Genomic DNA, 20,564 nt, shown 5'->3' on the forward strand with positions numbered 1-20,564 from the left:
CTTTATTTTTTATTCATTTATTTTATTTTATCAAGTAGGCTCCACACCCAACATCGGGCTTGAACTCATGGGCCCTGCAATCAAGAAGAGCGCCCTCCACTGACTAAGCCAGCCGGGCACTCCTCTACAAACTTCACAAGTAAGGGAAAGCCCGCGTGTTCATTTAACACTAAGTGTTTGCTGGGTGTCCACTAGGGGCGCCCTCACGTCCGGACCTGACAATAACGCGCGGGTTATTCTCTAGATTAACGTGACGTTCCATCCTACACGTGCTCACCCACTCCCCGCCGGACCCTAACGAGCACACTGTGCACTGAACGCCTAACTCTTCCTGGTCTCCTTGGTTCAACACCTGATCTCATCTGCGAAGTTGTCCACGACCCTCTTCCCTGTCTTCTCAGCAAACATCCTTCTTGTATACCTCTCTGTGCTGCGAATGGCACGTACCAGGCTGAAACCACTCACCGCCTGTCTTCCCCCCCATTCCCTACCGCCGCCCTCCTGCAAACCCAAGCACGGTGCCCAGAACACAGGAAGCACCAAGTGGGAAGCAAAAAAAAAAAAGGGGGGGGGGGAGGAGTAGGTGATTTTTTAAACAGCTCTTACTAGTGATAACCATTGAAAAATATAACAAGGTACTCTGGAAAACCAATTATTTATTAGATTTATTCTTAGGTAATCATTCTTGTTACTCCAAGCAATATCTTTATAAAATTATACAGCTGACCCTCGAACGACAAAGGTTTAAACCACATGGGTCTACTTACCCACAAACATTTTTCCAAAACAGTCTTGTTTACAGTCCTGTAAGTGTATGTTCTCTTCCTCATGATTTTAAGAACATTTTCTTTGCCCCACCTTACTTTAAGAACAAAATGAGTAATACATATAAACTACAAAATATATGTTCATTGACTATGTTATTGGTAAGACTTCCAATCTAGGGGTGCCTGGGTGGTTCAGTCGGTGAAGCATCCAACTTTGGCTCAGGTCATGATCTCACAGTTTGTCAGGCCCTGTGCTGACAGCTCAGAGCCCGGAGCCTGCTTCTGATTCTGTGTCTCCCTCTCTCTCTGCCCCTCCCCTGCTCACGCTCTCTCTCAAAAATAAACATTAAAAAAAAAAAAAAAGACTTCCAGTAGACAGTAGGCTATTAACAGTTAAGCTCTGGGGGAGTCAAAAGTTATCCATGGATTTCCAACTGCACGGGAGGCGATGCCCCTAACCCCCAGCTTGTTCAAGGGTCAGCTGTATTTTCAAGTTGTTTGTTGCTAGTTAAACTGCTCTTACATCCAGCAACCATGATGAGCAATCTTACTAGTTCTCATATTTTATCTGCAGCTGCTTGGCATTTTTTATGTACTTCAGTGAATAAGGTCAACTCTGTTTCCAATCTGTATAGCTTGTGTTCCATCATATTCATGTCACTAGGTTACCTCCGCCTCTGCAATGCTAAATGAAAATGACGAAAGCTGAAATCCTCAACTAATTCCCGAGTTTAATGGAAATTCCCCCCCAATATTATACTATCCTGTAAGATGTGTGGTGTAGGTTTATACAATGCATCCTTATCAGCTTAAGAAAATTCATTTTTATGCCAAATATGCTGAGATGCTTATGTACGGATTTTATCAAATGCTTTTTCTGAATCTCTCATTTCTTGCATGTTTCTCCTGGTAAAGGACATTAAAAAATTAGCTAATGTTAAACTAGCCTTACATTACTGAGATGGAGACAAACCTTATTTGGTTAAGAGGTGGTATTTTTTTCATATACATTGCTGCATTTGGTCCATTGATATCTTATTGAGGACTTTTGTATCTATGGCAGTGTTCATAACTGAGGCTGGCATATAATTTTCCTCTCTCAAATTGTTCTGTTTCAGATACCAAAATTGTACTAACCTCATAAAATACTACTCTTTAGAAGAGTTTGTATAAAACAGGTAACTACTTAAAGGTTTTTAAATTTTGTTTATAAATACTTTAGATTCCCTCCCTCCTTGGTTTTTAGATTTTGGGGGGAGACTCTTAACTACTGACTGTGGGTCTGTCTTTCCATTATTCTGCCAGTCTTGGTCAATTGTATTTTTCTACAAAATGACCCATTTCTTGGCATAAAGCTGTTTATGATACAGTTGATCTCTTTACCGTAACTATAATGACATCTCTTTTCCAATCCTACTATTTTTTGCAACTTTTCATTTTTTATTTGATTCTACCAATTTTTCCATTCAATGAAACAGCTTTTGGGTTAATGATTTCTATTTACGTTTTTTATTTAGTTAATTTCTCCTTATATTTTTACTATTTCCTTCTGTTTTCTTTGGGCCAAGCTCGCCATTAAGATTTGTCCATCTGAGGGCAGCTTAGATGTGCCAGAGGTTTCTATATATCACATCCTGTCACTCAAGTCTAAGTCTTTTATTTTCCAAACATTTTTTACTCTTCATAATGATGTGATTTTCACGTCATGAATTTAGAAGTGTTTCTAAGTTTCCAAACATTTTGGGACAGCTGGGTGGCTCAGTCACTTGAGCGTTGACTCTTGATTTCGGCTCAGGTCACGATCTCGAGCCCTGTGCTGACAGTGCAGAGCCTGCTTGGGATTCTCTCTCTCCCTCTCCCTCTCCCCTCCCCTGCTCGCTCTCTATCTCTATCTCTCAAAATAAACAAACTTTAAAAAAGAAAGAAGAAAGAGAAATCCACACTCCTTTGCGTCCTATGCTGACGACGGCGTGTGGCCCAGCGCGGAGCTCCACCCCGTGTAGACAGAGGTCTCAAAGCCCAACCTCCTGCAGGCCCACAGCGGCTGCACACCGAGGACAGACCTGAGTCCGTAGCTATTCACAGTTCTTAACTGCCATCCTGAAACACAAGGCTGCCGCGGCACCTGTCTGCACACTACACCAGGGTTCCTGGCAGAAACCCGGGGACCGGCCTTTCCTTAGTTAAGGACTCAGCCGGAAATTTCCTATTTTCCTGCATGGGTTTGACACTGGTCGAGTCCACCATCTTACCAGAACCAAAAGTATTTCATAAATCTGTCCGTTATACAAGTTCTTGCTGCAGTTCGCATATACTTGGCGCTGGTGAGGCCCCACCCACGTTCCCTCTGTCTACCTCTGCTCGCAGTCCGCTGAGACCCAAGACATCACGTCATCAGGGAGTGCAGTCACCTTTCTGAGAAATCCGGAACAGGGAAATAGGAAAGGCTTAGTTTTCATCCCAGGTACGAATTACAAAAGCCCAACTATTCCAGCAATCTTAAAACCCACAATGTTTCCATCATACGTGAATTTACAGTATTTGCTGAAGTTACTAACATTTTCAACTCCCTCCTCTAGCCCCACACCTTTGGCAGGAAATGAATTCCTTAAACATACAACCTGCTATTTAAGTGGTATTTCACATTTTTTTGGTCCTAAATTTACCTGAGATTCCCAAACCAAGCTAGCGGGAAGGCCAGAAGATCTAACGAATGTTCATAATTTAAAGTCGTATTTGTATTTTTGTACAGTTAGCTCTAAATCCTCATCCATCCAAGGCGGACAGGGTGGGAAGGCGACCCCATCCCAGTTTTCCCACACGGAGTAGGCTGGCTGTAGTTGCCAAGAGCTCCTTCAGGCTGCGGACTACTTTACGGTCCTTCTGTAATTCTACACGACTTTCACTAGAAGGTAAGAGACCCTTACCTGATGGTCCTGAATCTTCCTGCCCACCACTCTGAACGTGTTGTTGCCTGTATGGTGATATATGTGAACTCTGCTGAACCCCGTTGAGCCACCAGCTGGCACCCACTTCTTGTTGGCATCGTCATAAACCATCACAGCAGCTCTTGCCTGACAAATACTCTGTTCACTGTAAAAAATAAAACATGCAAACTTAAGACATTTAAAATATGCTAAGTTTCCCATTCAGCTCTACAAACCAGAGTGAGCCCACAAGTAGTGCCTCACTGGCTGCTAGAACAACGGGGAACATGACAGAGGCTTCCGGCCTCGATGGGTAGAGTCTAAGGGGGCAAAAGAGACCAAAAACTGAAGTGCAGTGTGGGACCGGCGGGAAGTCAGGATCCACGAATAGCACATAAATAAGAAACACAAGAAATGTTTTCGACTCTAATACACTGAGTATCTAATACATTCGTCAAACTGAACACAACCACAGATATAAATTAACCGTCATCGTTCAACTGCACGTATGTTTGTAATACTGGTGACCTGTGATTACCCACTCTTTACTGGAGAGGTGATTCTTACCATCGGGCTTGCTGCAAGGCCAACGTAACAAACTCTGACCACTTCCATCCGGTCCGTGAGATATGGAGTGGCCACTGACAATCAACTGATGGCAATGTGACTTGAGTCCTTGACTCCACGTGGGCAAGACAACATCCCATGTTCATTTAAACATGCGAAGGTAAAATGAGACCCTTTCTAAAGATGCCTCGAGATTTTAGATTCTAACCCTCATAAGTAAACATTAAAGAAGAAAAGACTAATTTCCAGGAAGGATCTTTAAATCTCAGTTTCATTCCCATTATTTGTTACCAAGTAAGACTGAGATACACAAGTAAAATGTAAAGATGATCTTAATTTCATATTATGTACTAGGTTCATCTTTTAAATATTCTATAATACTACTGGGGAAAAAAGGGCTGATTTGAATTTTATTACTTCATACCATATCTTATTTTTTAGAAATCAAGTACCAAGAGTGGGTAACAGAAGACAACAGGTACGTTATGTTAGGCCACACCAATTAAAACGACTCAATCTCCACGTCCAAGACTTAGCTGATGCTTAAAGCGGAGACCAGTGGAGGTGCTCCCAGTGGCTCAGCCAACCTTACCCTTAACAAAAGTACTGCCCGTTCTACCAGTTTTAGCCTCAAAGATTTTAAACAGTTATCAGTGTGGGTTCTTGGCCAATATCCTCAAAAACAAGTCACTCTCAGACCCTCCCCTCTTACTCACACCTCTGCCCCGTCCCTCAATAGCCTGTGTTCTACTCTTATCATGTGACGTGACGACAGAAGATCAGGGGAGACCCACTGGGGTGACAGCACTGAGCGACACGGTTGCTTCAGAACAGCGAGGTCATCACTATTTCTACCTTTCCATCAGAGAAACTTTACAAAAACGAACTCATAACAATACGTGTGCAGCACAAACACTGAAATAAAGTGGTACTGTCTAAACTTTCATGCTGCACTGAAATTTCTTGGTAAACTAGTTCTGGGAATAAAAACAAGTTAATTACAAAAAGTGTGAGTTATTTCTAAATGCCTAATTAAAGAGCACCTGTCAGCTCAAAAGTTGAAATCTCTTCATGGCTCACAGCAGAAATACTTGCCAAGTGACAGCATTTACAGGGCGCTGCACAAAGATTATGTGAAACAAGCTTAGGCAAAGTGCTCCTTACAGCATACAATCCAAGACACAAATCTACCATTAATCGTAAATAACAAATCTGTAAATTAATACATAACAGTATTTTCCCATTCTCAAAAATTAGTATTCGGGACATATGTTTCCTAAGGTTCAAAATACACTATCTCCTCCAGAAGTCCCAGCGGGATCATATAAGCCAAAGCAATAAACCCCCATTTGTTGTATATTAAATCATCCCATGCCTAAAAAAAGTGTCTGTTTCTTTTTGAGTTTATTTATTTTGAGATACATAGTGAGCAGGGGAGGGGCAGAGAAGGAGAGAGAGAATCCCAAGCCAGGCTCTGCGCTGACAGCAAGCATCAAACTCACAAACCGTGGATCATGACCTGACCCAGAATTAAGAGTTGGACCCTCATTCGACTAAATCACCCAGACGTTCCCCCCACCCCAATTTTTTTAATATACGTAGGAAATCTAAAAGCAAGAGATGCCCCCACTTTTACCTCCATCTTCCTTCCCCACTGCTCTAGAATGGGTTTCTGGAGACATTCCAAATACTGAAGCACACAGTTGACCAAACAGCTTTGACTAATCCTTGATCAATCAAGACACATACAAACTACTTAGCAATCAAATGTCTGTTCACCTCCATTTCCCTGAGAAAGCTACAACCACAGAAACAAAGCCAGATGGACACAGCCAGGTAGCCAAGGACAAAAATGCAAAAATTAGTTGACTAGTTTCCTAATGAAGATGAAAGGAAATCTTCAAAATGAGATGTCAAAAATATAAATCCAGCTCTAAACGAAGCCAAGAAGCACCAAGAGAGGGTAACAGGAACACGGCCATGTGGCAAAGCTGTAAGGGACAGGTTATGCCCAAATAACCCTGTCGTCCTGGAAACCACCGGGCGCTCAGGGAAGCCACGGCAAGGCCGGGACAAGAAGGGATGGCGCTGACCGCTGGAATTCTTAGTGACAAATGCAAACCAAATCTTTCCAGTTCCGTTCCACAGCATTGGAGGGCCTGTCCTCACTGGACAGACGTCTCTGCCATTATAAACATCCCTTGGTCTGTGCCCCAGTTCCAGGTAAGGGGCTCCTAAAAGCCCTGGGATCTCCTGGGCGACAGGCATGTCTCTGGTATGCTAATAGTGGCTCCATGCTTCAAGATGGAGGCTGGCTGCCAGAAATACCCAGCCCGCTTAGAGGGTTGAAATTTTCAGTTCCACCCCAGCCCCCACTTCCGGGGAAGGTAGAAGGGCCAGAGACGGACTTCACTCACCAGTGGGCAATCATGTCATCACTCACACCTACATAACGAAGCCTCTACAAACACACCCAGACAAGCTTTACCCCGAGGTGCTGGGAGGGCGGCAAGCCGGCAGAGGGCACGGGAGCCCTGTGCCTGCCCCAGAGCGTGCACTATGCAGTTTTTCCACCTGACCGCTCCTAAATTATGTCCTTTATTTAAAACAAAACAAAGAATAGTAATAGTAAGCCGAGCAGTTTTCTGACTTCTGGGAATTATTCTAGCAAATTACTGAACTTGAAGGGAGGTGGTGGGAACAGCAGAATCTGTGGTCAGCTAGGCGTTAATTAAACGTGCAGGCAGCCCAAGGAGCCCATTGGCTGCTGGTCCCTGAAGTGGGGCCAGTCCTGGGGGACCGAGCCCTTAACTATGGCACCTGCGCTAACTCCAGAGGGTGTCAGAAGTGAACTGAACAGGGACACCCAGTTGGTGCTGGAAAATGGAACTGGCGGTTGGTTGATGCAAGAAGAAAACCACACAGACACCAGCTCCGATTAAAGGTGAGCATAAAATAGGCCAGTGGTACCCAGTTTTGGATTTCATGAACCCACAGACTTCAAAAATAGACCGGATGGATCTACAATCGGCTGACAAAATTTTGGTCTACTTTCCAGGGAGGAGATGGGGGGTGGGGGGAGGGAGGAAACATCACAGCAACTTATTAAAATGAGAATATTCTGGAACTTAAAAATCTCAAAATAAAAATCATGTAATGTAATAATGTAAATGTAATAACTAGCTTTCTATACAATTCTCTAGAACACAGTCTATTTTTTCCCCATTTCTCCCTGGTCCAGTGAAATACTTAAAAGGGTCTGCTTTCAAGTAGGACTGGCCTCAGTCACGACAGAACTGCCTATACGTGGGTGTATATATGAGCAATGGAGAATTGACAGAAACAGCTTACAGATTTTTCTGATAGATTTCTAGCTTTCTCTAGGATTTTAGCTGAGAAAACGAGTAAACTTCCAAATTGCTGAAATTATATACATATGTGTGGTTTTTCAGGGAAAAGTGAAAGATTTAAGTACCAAAGCTACCGAAGAGTCAAAAAAAAAAAAAAAAATTAAGATGAAGATCTAAACAAAAGCAAAGCAAAAGAGACAAAAATTTTATGACCCTTCTAATACCATTCTATCTGTGTTATACTAAGCCTCTAAAATAAACACTAGTCGAAGTCAACATTCTGAGTCAGTAAAGGAACTGCACATAAGATTAATATTAATATTAATTAATATTTTACTAAGCTACAGTTTTGTGAAGATCAAGCACTAAATTAGTTATAAATAAAAATTTCAGGGGCACCTGGGTGGCTCAGTGGGTTAAGCGTCCAACTTCAGCTCAGGTCATGATCTCACAGTTCGTAGGTATGAGCCCCACGTCGGGCTCTGTGCTGACAGCTCGGAGCCTGGACCTTACTCCGAGTTCTGTGTCTCCCTCTCTCACTCTCTCTCAAAAATAAATAAACATTAAAATTTTTTTTTTAATTTCATTTTATGACCAAATGCATTAGGAAGATATTTCATCTTCCTAATATTAATTTTGGTATTTTAAAAACCATGGTATAAAAACCATGACACTACATTACAATTTTGTGGCTTCAACAGGTAATTCATTTCTGAATACAGCCGAATTTCTGGGACGAAACTACATGATGGTAGAGAAGGCATGCCAAATTCTATTCTCATAGGTCCCAGGGTTTAAACAGCAGACTAAGGACTGCTGGGTTACTCTCCTACACACCACTTACTGAGGTTGCAATAAAGCCCAATTTTTGAAAACAGCAACTTCTCAAAGACACCACTCGTTAGCCATTAACTTGTCAATAAAGCATGACTATGACAGTGCCTCACACACAGTAGGCGCTCTTTGAGTGCCTCATCAGTGCAGTTTCACCCAACAAAATCCTACTCCTCAAGGCCTGAATCAAGTATCATCCCTTCTGAGAAGTGTTTCTGGGGTCCCGCTGAGTTGCCATAGCATTCGGTGATCTTTCAACCAGGACGACTCTCTGAGATGTTTGAGCCACAAGAGGGGGCCGGGATTTTACTTGAGGCCTTTAAGCAGAACATGACTTCCGTTTTTAAAAGCGGACCAGAGCTACTGTGTCAAGAAAGAGTTCAGGAAGGTGACAGGAACTCAAGCCGCTCAGGCTGGCATGAAGACCAGTGCGGGCCATGCGCGTGGGGAGGCACGGGGAGGGCAGCACGCGAACCCAGGCCGGAAGCGCACCAGACGAGTCTGCTGCTAGGAGACGGCGGGAGGGAGGGGACAAGCAGAGGCAGGAAGAGATAATGGACAATACCCAGCATTTTACAGGTAAGGAGTATGGGGTGCAACGCCATGTGCATATCACCATTGAAAGTCATGGTCCCAATTCACTTATTTATTTTTACACACATATAAATGTGCCTTCCGCACCCCTGAAATCCCCAATATGCAACACAGAGCCTAACCCGCGGTTAGGCTATACTATACAACCTCTACTATACAACCAACCTCTTAGAGAAAGAGAATTAGCACCTGGTCTGTTGTGATACTGAGTCATTCCATGAACTAAGATGACAGTAATTCAAAAAATAAAATATTAAAACAGAAATTACACCAAAAGTTGCAAATTTTTAAGACAGGATTTCCCATCTTCTGCTCTGATGTCAATATTTTTGCTCAAGCCTGCAATTCCGTAACATGTCAAGCATTAAAGAGGCTGAAAGCAAAACAATGTTAGATTTCAATTCAATTCCACAAACACCGTTCACGCCTATATTGCACAGCTCCTCGGGCACAGAGTAAAACGGAACTAGGCCATCTCAGTTATAAAAGATTATGCACTCCAGCTGGAAGAACACCTGTGTGATGTTAAGCACCAGCAGATCACGAGAGTGCTTTTTCTCTTGGCTCCCCACTCCAGGATCCAGCAGCCCTGCAAACCCACGGGTCATTCCAGAATCCTCCCTACCCTCATCCGCCCAGGCACTCAACTCGGCAGCAAGGCCTGCCAATTCTACTTCCTGATGAACTTCTAAATTCTTTAGCTCCCTTTGCTCACAGTGCTCAGAAGCTCTGGGCCCTCCCCAGTTTCTCAGCAGTCTCCTAACTGGTATTTCTGACTGCATCTTACTCCCTCCTCCAACGCTTCTGCAGGGGCATTTTGCTAAGTGAAGACTGATCGTGTCACTCTTCAGGTTAAGACATTCCAAAGACTCATTTCAGGACAGACTCTGGCTTCCTAACGTTGCAGACAAGGCCCACGGTGATTGGACCTCTGTGTTCCTCAACATCCTTTCTTTGTTTCAAATATGTACTAATGGCACCTGGGTGGCTCAGTCGGTTAAGCATCCGACTCTTGATTTCAGCTCAGGTCATGATCTCAAGGTTTGTGAGTTTGAGCCCCACATCTGGCTCTGCTGACAGTGCAGAGCCTGCTTCAGATCCTGTCTCCCTCTTTGTCTGCCCCTCTCCCACTCACACACACTCTCTGTCTCTCTCTCTTAAAAATAAACATTTTAAAAAATAAAAATTAAAAAATACGTAAAGTAAAATTAAAAATGTTTAAACACACATATGTATTAGGCATGTAAAATGTGCCAGGCACCACTCCACCACCCTAGTGCTGGGGACACATCTGTGTTCACAACAGTCCACCCCCAACAGCACAGTGACCATGATGCCATCCTTGTCCATATATCCACACCCTGCACCTGCCTGTCCCGTTACCTACCTGCACATTGCCTCTTCCCAAATGCCTTCTGCCTAGTACTCAGCTGGCCCCCCAATTTTAGACACAAGTGTCACGTCCTCTTGAAAGTTTTTCCTGCCCCCCTACCCCCACAAAAGGAGTTCACCCATTCTGTTCTCACAACCCACTATGTGCACCACCTCTCCACCAACATCATACTAAACCCCTGAAGGGCAAGCACTGTATCTTTTCACCTCTCCTAGTTAAGATCTGTTAAAAATAGTGACTTGAAAAGTAGTGACAGACAGTAATTGAAAAAAGTAAAAAAAAAAAAAAAAAATGTAAGTTTTGGTAAGAACCCTGAAGTATGCGAGGGAAAGCCCCCTTTTTTTACTTTCAATACCCATATGGACAACCTACCAAGCCCTCTGCTTTCTGGCTGTAAAACCTATCATCAGCACTCAAAAGCCAGAGCCGGGAGGCTCCCCACACCCCACTCTCTTCTCCCAGCAGTTGCCTTGTGTCCTGATCAAGAGTCCGCTGTGTTTGTGCCCAAATGTAGCCATTCCGACTGTATTTGTCTCACAATTGTGCAACTGATTAAGCTGCCACTGTGCGAGTACACAGAAATCCTACCAAATTAGGTTGAGCGTTTCGGAAAGTCTCTGTCAAGGTCTGAATCACTCAACAGCTGTGAGGCACGTTATCAAGGGCGGAGGGCTCACCCGGGTCTGGCAGGGTTCACGTTCAGAACACTTCACGTGCGCCCCAGTTCTCTCCCACCTTCCAGAAACCAAAGCCGAAACGCACGATAGAACACGGGTGTGCCTTAGGAAAAAAAAAAATAATGTAGAATTCTCACCACCAGACCAACATGAAAAGCTTAAGAGAAAAAGGGTACAGAATTAACACGTGCGTTATAAGGCAGACTAAGACGTTTAAAGGCACGTATCATTTTTAAGGACACCACACTTCAACTAGTTCGGTTACCCGACCATTACCATTACCACCAGGGCAGGTCACCCTGGGCTGGAGAGCTTAGGGCACAGTTAGGAAATGCTAAATAAGCTTTTCTCCTTCACGAAAAACTTGCTAAGATTCAGGGGGAGAGCTGCCTGCTAGTAACAGTCAGGTGCCGCTGTCACAGCTGTGACACTGAGGGACACATGAGAGATGTCAATGCCACTGACAGAGATAAAATAAAGGCAGCAATCCGTTTTCTGCAAGGCAAGAAAACCGTCTGGGAGGCAGCGGATCCAAGTACGTGGAAAGGCAAACCCTCCCGAGAAGACCGCACAGTTGTGCACCTTTCTAAGAAATGCCAAGGTTAAAAAAGCAAGTAAAAACACCAGTGTGTCACTACTCAACTCTTTGTCCCACAGCACGCGAGAAGCACACGTGCAATCTGGCGTAATAACTGACCCAGTCACCGACCAGTACATCTAAGGCAAGATGGCATGTGTTAGAAAATGTGTGAGCAAATCTGTTGGGTATTCCTGTAGGCTGAAACAAAATCTCTTAAAATAGGGAGAACTCATTCGGTTGGGTAAAATGTAGAAGTAGCTGAAAGGGGGCACTTACTTCTACATGGGGTCATGCGTTTTCAGGAGTCACGAGGATGGTCTTTATAGCCACCTTTATGTACTACCCGGCCTCCACCATGAACGCCTCCTACTTGAATTAAGTACAAAAACGAGCCGGACTCCATCCACAGCGTCCCTGGAGAGGGAGGAGTGACAGAGCAAACGAAAAGGCACAATCGTGGTGTTCTCGAGAACACGAGAACGGGAGTCCGTGGGGAGAGAAGAAAAGGGGGTCATGCGGGGCAGGAAGCAGCAGGAGCAGTGAGGTGATGGGGACCTCTCAAGGGCCACCCGGACTGGGCACGGATGGAAGCAGATCTGGCCTCACCACAAAAGAGCACAGGGAAACTCAAGCCCGCCCCTCCCCCCCCATCCCCGCCTCTTCTGGGGCACCCAAGAAGACTAGGTAACAAAAGTAAAGCAAATGTTTTGTTTTCTTTTTTTATCGTGGGGCGGGGAGAAGCAGAGAGAGAGAGAGAGAAAGAGGAAGAGAGAGAAAGAGAAAGAGAGAGAGAAAGAGAGAAAGAGAATCCCAAGCAGGCTCTCAAGCCCAACATGAGGCTCGATCCCACGACCCTGAGATTATGACTTGAGCAAAATCAAGAATCAGACACTTAACTGACCGAGCCACCCAGGGGTCCCAAGCAAATGTTACTTTTATAAAAATATTAAAACCAACTGCATCAGAAGACTGCACTCTACAACTATCCATGGACAAACTTATTTTCAGAGCCTATGTTTTAACATATGACTTCACTGCATGCACAAAAATCCTAACAGAATGAAGGAAAATATATTAACGGGTTACTCCCCATAGTACCTTGTACAGACAGACACACCCCCTCTAAAAGTCATAGTATGGGACGCCTGGGTGGCTCAGCCAGTTGAGTGTCCAACTTCAGCTGAGGTCACGTTCTCATGGCTTGTGAGTTCGAGCCCCGCACAGAGCCCGCTTGGGATCCTCTGTCCCCCTGGCTCTCTGCCCCTCCCCTGCTTGCACTCTGTCAAAAATAAATAAAACTTCTAAAAAAATAAAAATAAAAAATAATAAAAGTCATAGTCATAAGAATCCAAATCTCTTTACGTTATCGAAGACCTAAAACCCAGAAACACTTCAGTGACACAGGTATTTAATTACTGAGCCAGTGTTGTGAAGAAAACGATGCTAACAAAAATACGAATATATGAATACAGCACTAAGTGCCACACACTATTCTACGTACTTTGCCTTTATTAATCCATTTATTTGCCAACCTTCTTTGGTAGGTATTTGTCAATATCCCCATTGTACAGACAGGAAATTGAGACAGAAAGGGCGTTCAGAGCTGCCAGTCTGCTTCAGAGTACGGGCTCACGGCCACTCTACCTGAATAACAGAGTCTTTCAATTCTATTAGTCGCACAAAACTACCTCTTCAAAGTTTTCTACTGTCTCCACATTATATTTTATGTAATGTTTTATTTGAAGCTAGGGGAAGGGAATCCACATACAACTGACCCTTGAACACAGGGGCTTCAATTGTGTGGGGATTTTCTGATACATGACGATCCATCCTGTAAACGTATTTTCTCTTCCTTATGATTTCCCTAACATTTCCTTCTCTCTAGCCTACTTAATGGTAAGAATTAAAGCATATAATACATATATAACATATAAAATATGCACTAATCAACTGTTCATGTTATTTGTCAGGTTTCCCAGTCAACAGGAGGTTATAATAGTAGTAAAGGGTTTTGGAGTCAGAAGTTATACGCGGATTTTTGACTACACGAGGAGGGTTCGGTGCCCCTAACCCCTGTGCTGTTCAAGGTCAACTGTATATACAACGGAATATTACTTAGTCTTAAAAAGGAATGAAATCTTGACACGCACTACAACATGGATGAACCTTGAAGACGTCATGCTGAGTGAAATAAGTGAGACCCAAAAGTACAAATACTGTGTGACTCCATTTACGCAAGGCACCCGAGGTCAAATTCACAGAAAGGAGAACAGTGGCTGCCAGGGGCTGAGGGGAGGGACGGATGAGGACTGATTATTCAATGCGCCAAAGTTCAGTTTGGGATGATAACCAAGTTCTGGAAACAGGTGGCAGTGACGGGTACATAATAATATGAACATACTTAAGGCCACTGAATACACACCTAAAAATTACAAAAATAGTAAATTTAGTCATATATATTTTACCACAATGAAACCTATATACATAATAGTTTTAAATATTTTTAAAATGTAAGAAAGTATTTCTGTCCAGCAAAGAATAAAACTATGTTCACCTCACTTGCATTTGGTTAAAGGTTGTATTAACACAAGTTTAAAAAACTTAATTTTACTAAAGAAAACGGAGGACATCTTACAGAACTAATCTAACTTGTTACAATAAAAACTTTAAGGTTTGTTATGTTCCTTTGTTGGAGATACTCCACTGCTCTGACTTGTTTCTAAGACATCTCTTTGGGTTGTTACTGACAAGCCACTTCTTCCTTCTTCTAAACTTTGGCTGTAAAATCTCACTCCCATGTATTTCTGGCCCCCGCAAGGACTAGAAAGAGGGTTCCCAATGATCCCTACCCTCCTGGTACTCACACCATCGTGTAATCTTCTCCCACTGCATGTGGGCAGGACCCAGCGACCTGCTTCCATTCTATGGCAGAAGTTATGGAATATCATTCCCAAGATCAATTTACAAAGACAGTGGCTTCCGCTTGAGGAAAAGGCCCACGTGACAAGGTCACCTGGCAGGAAGGAACTGACCCCCGCCTCAGTCCAACAGCCCACAAGCAACTGAATCCAACCAATAACTCTGTGAAGGGGCCTCGAAGCAGGTCCTCCGGCGGTGACTTTGGCTGGGACTGTGGCCTCGGCCAGCATCTCAACAGCACTTGCTGAGAAAGCCGTACTCAGATTCCCGATCCACAGAAACTGTGTGATAACAAATGTGTATTGTTTTAAGTCATTATGTTTTGCTGTAGTTTTGCTGTCTGGCCATGAATTACTTCACCACCTGGACCGATACCCTCTCGTCTGTCCCTAAGACCTTAAACTTTTCCCCCCATTATATTAGTTCCAGGTGTACAGACAATGATTCAATATGTGTGGATATTGTGAAAACGATGACAATAAATCTAGTCAACATTCATCATCCTACACAGTTAAAAATATTTTTTCTTGTGATGAGAACTCTTAACAACTTAACAAATACACAACACAGCACTGTAATGAGACTCCTTGGGGATCTCACACTCCATACACCCCATGGCACTTCGCACGTGACACACACACAGGGTGCATATTCTCTAGGCAGGCACCCACCTTTATGAATTGAACTTGCAGTTTCAAAGATCGATTTCCAAGATACCAGCGAACCTAAAACCTCATTAATAGCACGAGAGCTGACAAAAAGTATATACATTTAGAAACAGTCACAGAAGGGGGAAATATGTGGAAACACTTCCCTGGGCAACATATACCCCTGCTATCCTGGCAAATCCTCCCGTTAACGAGAAATTTTTCTCAGAACCACTGATCAGAGATGATTTCACCTGTTTCCCGAGGGGTTTGGCCTCACATTATTTTCACCAGGTTATAGGGCAAAAAACAGCCACCGTACTTCCAAGCACTGCCTGAGTTAAAAATATCAAAGGGGCGCCCAGCCGCCTCAGTTAGTAGAATGTGTGACTCTTGATTTCAGGGTTGTGAGTTCGAGCCCCATTTTGGGTGTAGAGATTACCTAAAAAAATAAAATCTTCTAAAAAACTTTTATAAAGACCATATACAGATGATTTTAGCTATAAGGACATCAGACAGGACCAAGTTAGGACTGACTTAGAAGTAAAAACAGGTGTGGGGCAGGGGAGGCTGGGGCTTCACTTATATCCTTCATATTCTCACTTTGGTAGGTTATTAACCTCCTGAGGTAATAATTCAGTGAACACGTGTGACAACAAACCAAAAGACAAGTGCCACATGCGATCAAGAGAGAAAAACTGAAGAATGCTGTAGGATCTCAACCTTTCCCCCCCCAAAAAAGTCTGTGCCAGGAGGGTCTGCTTCTGGCCCAAGTAGTGGCCTCATGGGCTTTTTTCCAAATGAGCCTCCTATAGATAAAACTCTGAACTCTGGGTAAAATGTACAGAACGACTATCTGAAAGTGCTGAAGAATGACTGGAAGGCAATCAGCTCTGGTAAAAACAAACAATACAGGAAGAGATCCCTGATTTTACAGCTTCAGCCCAAGGACAGGCCCAGAGTCTGTGCTACCAGGCAGAACAGCCCTAACAGAAAACCCTGTGTTTCTAGCTTCAAGAACCAACAGATAATGCTGAGGGCAATGCAAGGTGCTGGAAAATTGGGAGATAACTGTAGGGGAACAAAGAGGGGGTGCACGGTCTAACTCTCTTGGCGACCCCTAAAATGATGCATGTGCGGGAACTTTCTGAGCAACCTCTCCAAGGCTAAAAGACCAACTAAAACACGAGTGGCTGCCCGCCTGCTCTAACAAGGTCACCACCAGTCCGCAGATCACTGTAAGGGAAGTCACAGGCTCCAGAGTACATCACCGACCAGGCCCCTAACTCAATGAAGTACTGAGCAGCCTCAGAGGAGAGACAGAGACCAGAGCCTCACCACAAGATGAAGGTGAGCAGCGTTGGACTGAAGGCGGCTACTATCTCCATGTTCAAGGATAGAACTGAAATGAGAAAACAGCAAAGAACAGGTGAGAAATTTTTAAATACCAAATGAAATCTCTATTATTGAAAATATGTAGTTTTCCTTACTATTGAAGATTAAAATTCTCTGGATGGGCCTAATAGAATGGAGATGGCAGATGAAAGAATTGGTGAACTTTACCAAGTATCAACAGAAATTACCCAATCTAAAGATGAGAGGAAAAAAAAGACTGGGGAAAAGATGAACCTTTAGGGTGGTACCAGCAGGTCTAACAGACGTGCAAGAAGAGTCTGGAACCAAAACAAAAACAAGTGTAAAAGACGTGGGAATAACCACAGGCAGGCATATGGTAGCCCAAGATAAAGAGAAATGCTTGAAACACCAGAAAAAAATGAAACATTACATATAATTCAGATGACCATGGACTTTTCTTCAGAAACAATTGGGACCAGAGGACAGAAAAACGTGAATGTCAACCCATACCTCGTGCCACCAAAAGAATTAATTCAAGATATATCATCGACTCAAACAAGCTCAACGTAGAAAGGTTTTAGACGGAAACAGAGTGTCCAGTGAACAGGGGACAGGCGAGGTTTCAGCAAAAACCATGGAAGAAAAAAGTCGGCAAGTTAAAATTTACTCCCATCCAAACACACACCTTTAAGAAAATGCACATGTATGAACACTAACTAGATCTCAGTAAAGCTATCACAGGAAGAAAGGAAGGAGGGAGGAAAGCAAGGTTCAGAGGAGGAAAAATCAGCAAAACATAAACCTGACATGTATCCAGGTTCTATTTTTAAAACTCCTGCAACTAAATACAGATCCTCCACCCACTTATGACGGGATGAGGTTATTACGTCCTGATAATGATCTTTTTTAAGTCAAAATGCACCTAGCACACTTAGCCTACGGAACATCCCGCGTGGCCCCGCCCACCGCGCACGTGCTCAGAACACTGACACTAGCCTACGGGTGGGCCAAATCCTCCAACGCAAAGCCTGTTTTACAACAAAGCGTCGAGTATCTCACGTAGTTTACCGAACGCCGTACAAAAAGTGAGACCCAGCACGGCTGTGTGGATACAGCACGGCTGCATCCATCGTTTGCCCCCCCGACGGTGTAGCTGCAGGGGAGCTCCAGGCCGCTGCCCAGCACCGCCAGAGAGCAGCCCTGCACACCGCCGGCCTGGGAAAAGATCAAGATTCAAAGCTGCAAGTACGGTTTCAGGCCACTGTAAAGCCAGAAAGTCCTCGGCTGAACCACTGGAAGTCAGAAACCATCTGTAATTCAAGGACAGATAACCCATCAAATATTGGGCAAATAACTGGAACAGATAGAACATGATACATAAACGTGATAAACATGATATAAACATGATACATAAACGGTCAGGAAATCCACAGAAAAGGGCTAAACATCATTAGTCCTCAGGGAAACACAAATGGAAATCACAATGAGATACCACCGCCCACCCACCCGAATAGCTACGACGCGGCCCAACTGTGGCCTTCACACACGAATGCCTCGGGAGCTCCGAAAGGCTCGGGAGCACCTGCTCACAGAGCTCAACACGTGTCTACCCTCTGACCCTTCAATCCCAATGCTAGGTGACGCCAAGACCTGGAAAGTGCCCAGATATCCCGCGACAGGAAAACGGTAACTGTGATGCGTTCACACAATGCTGTGTCACCGAGCAGGAAAGGCTGATACCTGCAACAACGCAGGTGAATGGCACACGCATCCGCTGTGAAGGAAGACTTACACACGGGGACGCATTTTGTGACTGCTAACAAATGACGCTCTGGAATGGGAAACGCTCGTCGATAGCAGAAATAAATCAGAACAGCAGTTACCTGTGCAGGAGAGGGACGAGAGTGGGGATGACATGGGAAGGGACCTCAAGGAACCCTGCCTTCTGCCTCCCAGCATGTTCTGCATCTGTCAAAACTCTCCCAACAGTTTTGCCACAAGAGGAAGAAAAACTATTACTGGACCCTGGTTAATGATACACATACTGAAGTCCTTGAACAGTGCGCTAGCAACTAGCGACATACATCTAAATAAGCAATTTATACACACACGTATAAATGGATAGATACGTGATAAATACAGGAAAAGATGAATGGACAGACAGGTGGCTGCTGGAGACAGGAGGTTGGGAGGGGTGAGGTATGGCGGGGGTCAAAAGGTACAGCCTTGCAGTCATAAAGAAGTCCCAGCATGACAAATATAGTTAATAACAACGTATTGTGCACCTGAATGTGGGCAAGACAGGAGATCTTAAAGTTCTCACCACAAGAAAAAAACATTTATAACTGTGCATAGTGACAGATGTTAACTAGACTTCCTATGGTGATCATCTCACAGTATAAACATCCATCAAATCATTATATGCTGTTCACATGAAACCAGTATGTCAATTGTATCTCAATTAAAGAAGAAAAAAGATATAACCACATGCAATTTTTCTTCACATTTGTGCCAAAATCCAGTAAGCATATACATTTCATACTGCTGAAAATAAAATCCCGAACAATGTTAAAAAAAACATTAATGGAATCTGGATTGTGGGTGTACTTATTTTCACTGAACAATTCTTTCAACTGTTTCGTACGTTTGAAATTTCTCACGACAAACTTTTGGGTAAGGGGGTTAACCCAGGGCTCATGCCTGTGCAGCATTCTCTGTAAAGGAGCTAATTATGCACACACTTCACACCCATAATGACAATTATGTGACATCTTTGTTAACATAAAGAAAAGACAAAAGACTGGCGTGCTTTATTTCTCCATATCCATTCAAATAAGAATTCTAAAAGTTTTAAACGGGATCAGTTTAGAAACAACGTGTAGATGAAAATAGTCTGGCAGCAGTATAATGACTGGTCCCCTCCCCTGTTCTCACTACACACACACGCACACGCACACGCACGCGCACACACACCCGTAGAGACAGTTTCAGCAGTAGCTGTTGAGTAAGCACCATACAGGTATTTACAGCCCATACTTCTCTCCTCAGCTCCAAACCCACTTGGACGACTGCCTAGTATGTCCCGAACAAACCTCAGAACACCCCCTCTTTGCTTTCCCCACCCTAAGTGCTCCTCCCTCTATTTCCATCCCAGCTGACGGATACCGAAGACCCCCTGCAGTCTGGCCCCAGCTAGAAAGAGCAGGGATGCTCCGACTGCCATTCCCGCATTGGCCAGCGCCTCCCAAGTGTCTCTCCTGGCCCCTCCTCCTTCGGCCAGGCAGCCACAGAGTTGGCGCATCCTTGTCTCCTGCTGCTGGGGGGCTCCATGTCTGCCTCCCGTCCCAGCATCAGCACGCCCTGGACAGGACAGGCCTCCAAACATTACCTGCAAGATGGAACGTGCCACTTTGCTCCCTAGGAGACTTTAGTTAAGAGTATTTTAAGCAGGACTTTTACAAAAGAGATCCACATTTCTGCTGGTTTAACTAATGTCACTTTCAGGTAAACTGTTAAAGACGGTTTATTCACATAACCACACCACTTCTGTAGTTAAGACCAGATGACACTGAGACCTTAGATTTCCTCGTTACAGAACTACCGCTAAGTATACGTGTTACCAAAACCATCGCTACACAAACCATATCGTTCTTCCTCACAGAGCCCGCAGTTAACAAGGCTTCCGATTTCCTTCCGAAATCGTAACATCAGTGGCAAACTGTAGGGAGCGGGTGTCTTCAGATGCACAGAGCATGGGTGTGAACCTCGCTGCCAGCTCTGAGGACTCCATTCACACAACTGTGGACCCAAACACGTTATTTAGCCTCTCAGAGCCTCCGCCTCCACATTTCTAAAGTGAAATCATAGTAGTACCCACCTCGTAGAACGGTTCTGAGAATGAAACCATGTGCGTCAAGCACTTCAAGGGCCTGGCACACGGGGAACACTCCGTA

General features: G+C 44.1%; 1 protein-coding gene across 8 annotated transcripts in view; it reads right to left on the bottom strand.

Annotated features, from left to right (window-relative positions):
* Positions 1–20,564, bottom strand: part of ENAH (ENAH actin regulator) — a 137,425-nt gene that overhangs the window by 64,712 nt on the left and 52,149 nt on the right. For all 8 annotated transcript variants that reach the window (XM_047848117.1, XM_047848122.1, XM_047848121.1 and 5 more), the window contains exon 2: positions 3,695–3,860. In XM_047848117.1, coding sequence (XP_047704073.1) covers positions 3,695–3,860 — 166 coding nt within the window. The remainder of the gene's footprint in view (positions 1–3,694; positions 3,861–20,564) is intronic.

This window comes from Prionailurus viverrinus, unplaced genomic scaffold (assembly GCF_022837055.1).
Source record: "Prionailurus viverrinus isolate Anna unplaced genomic scaffold, UM_Priviv_1.0 scaffold_53, whole genome shotgun sequence".
NCBI lineage: Eukaryota > Metazoa > Chordata > Mammalia > Carnivora > Felidae > Prionailurus > Prionailurus viverrinus.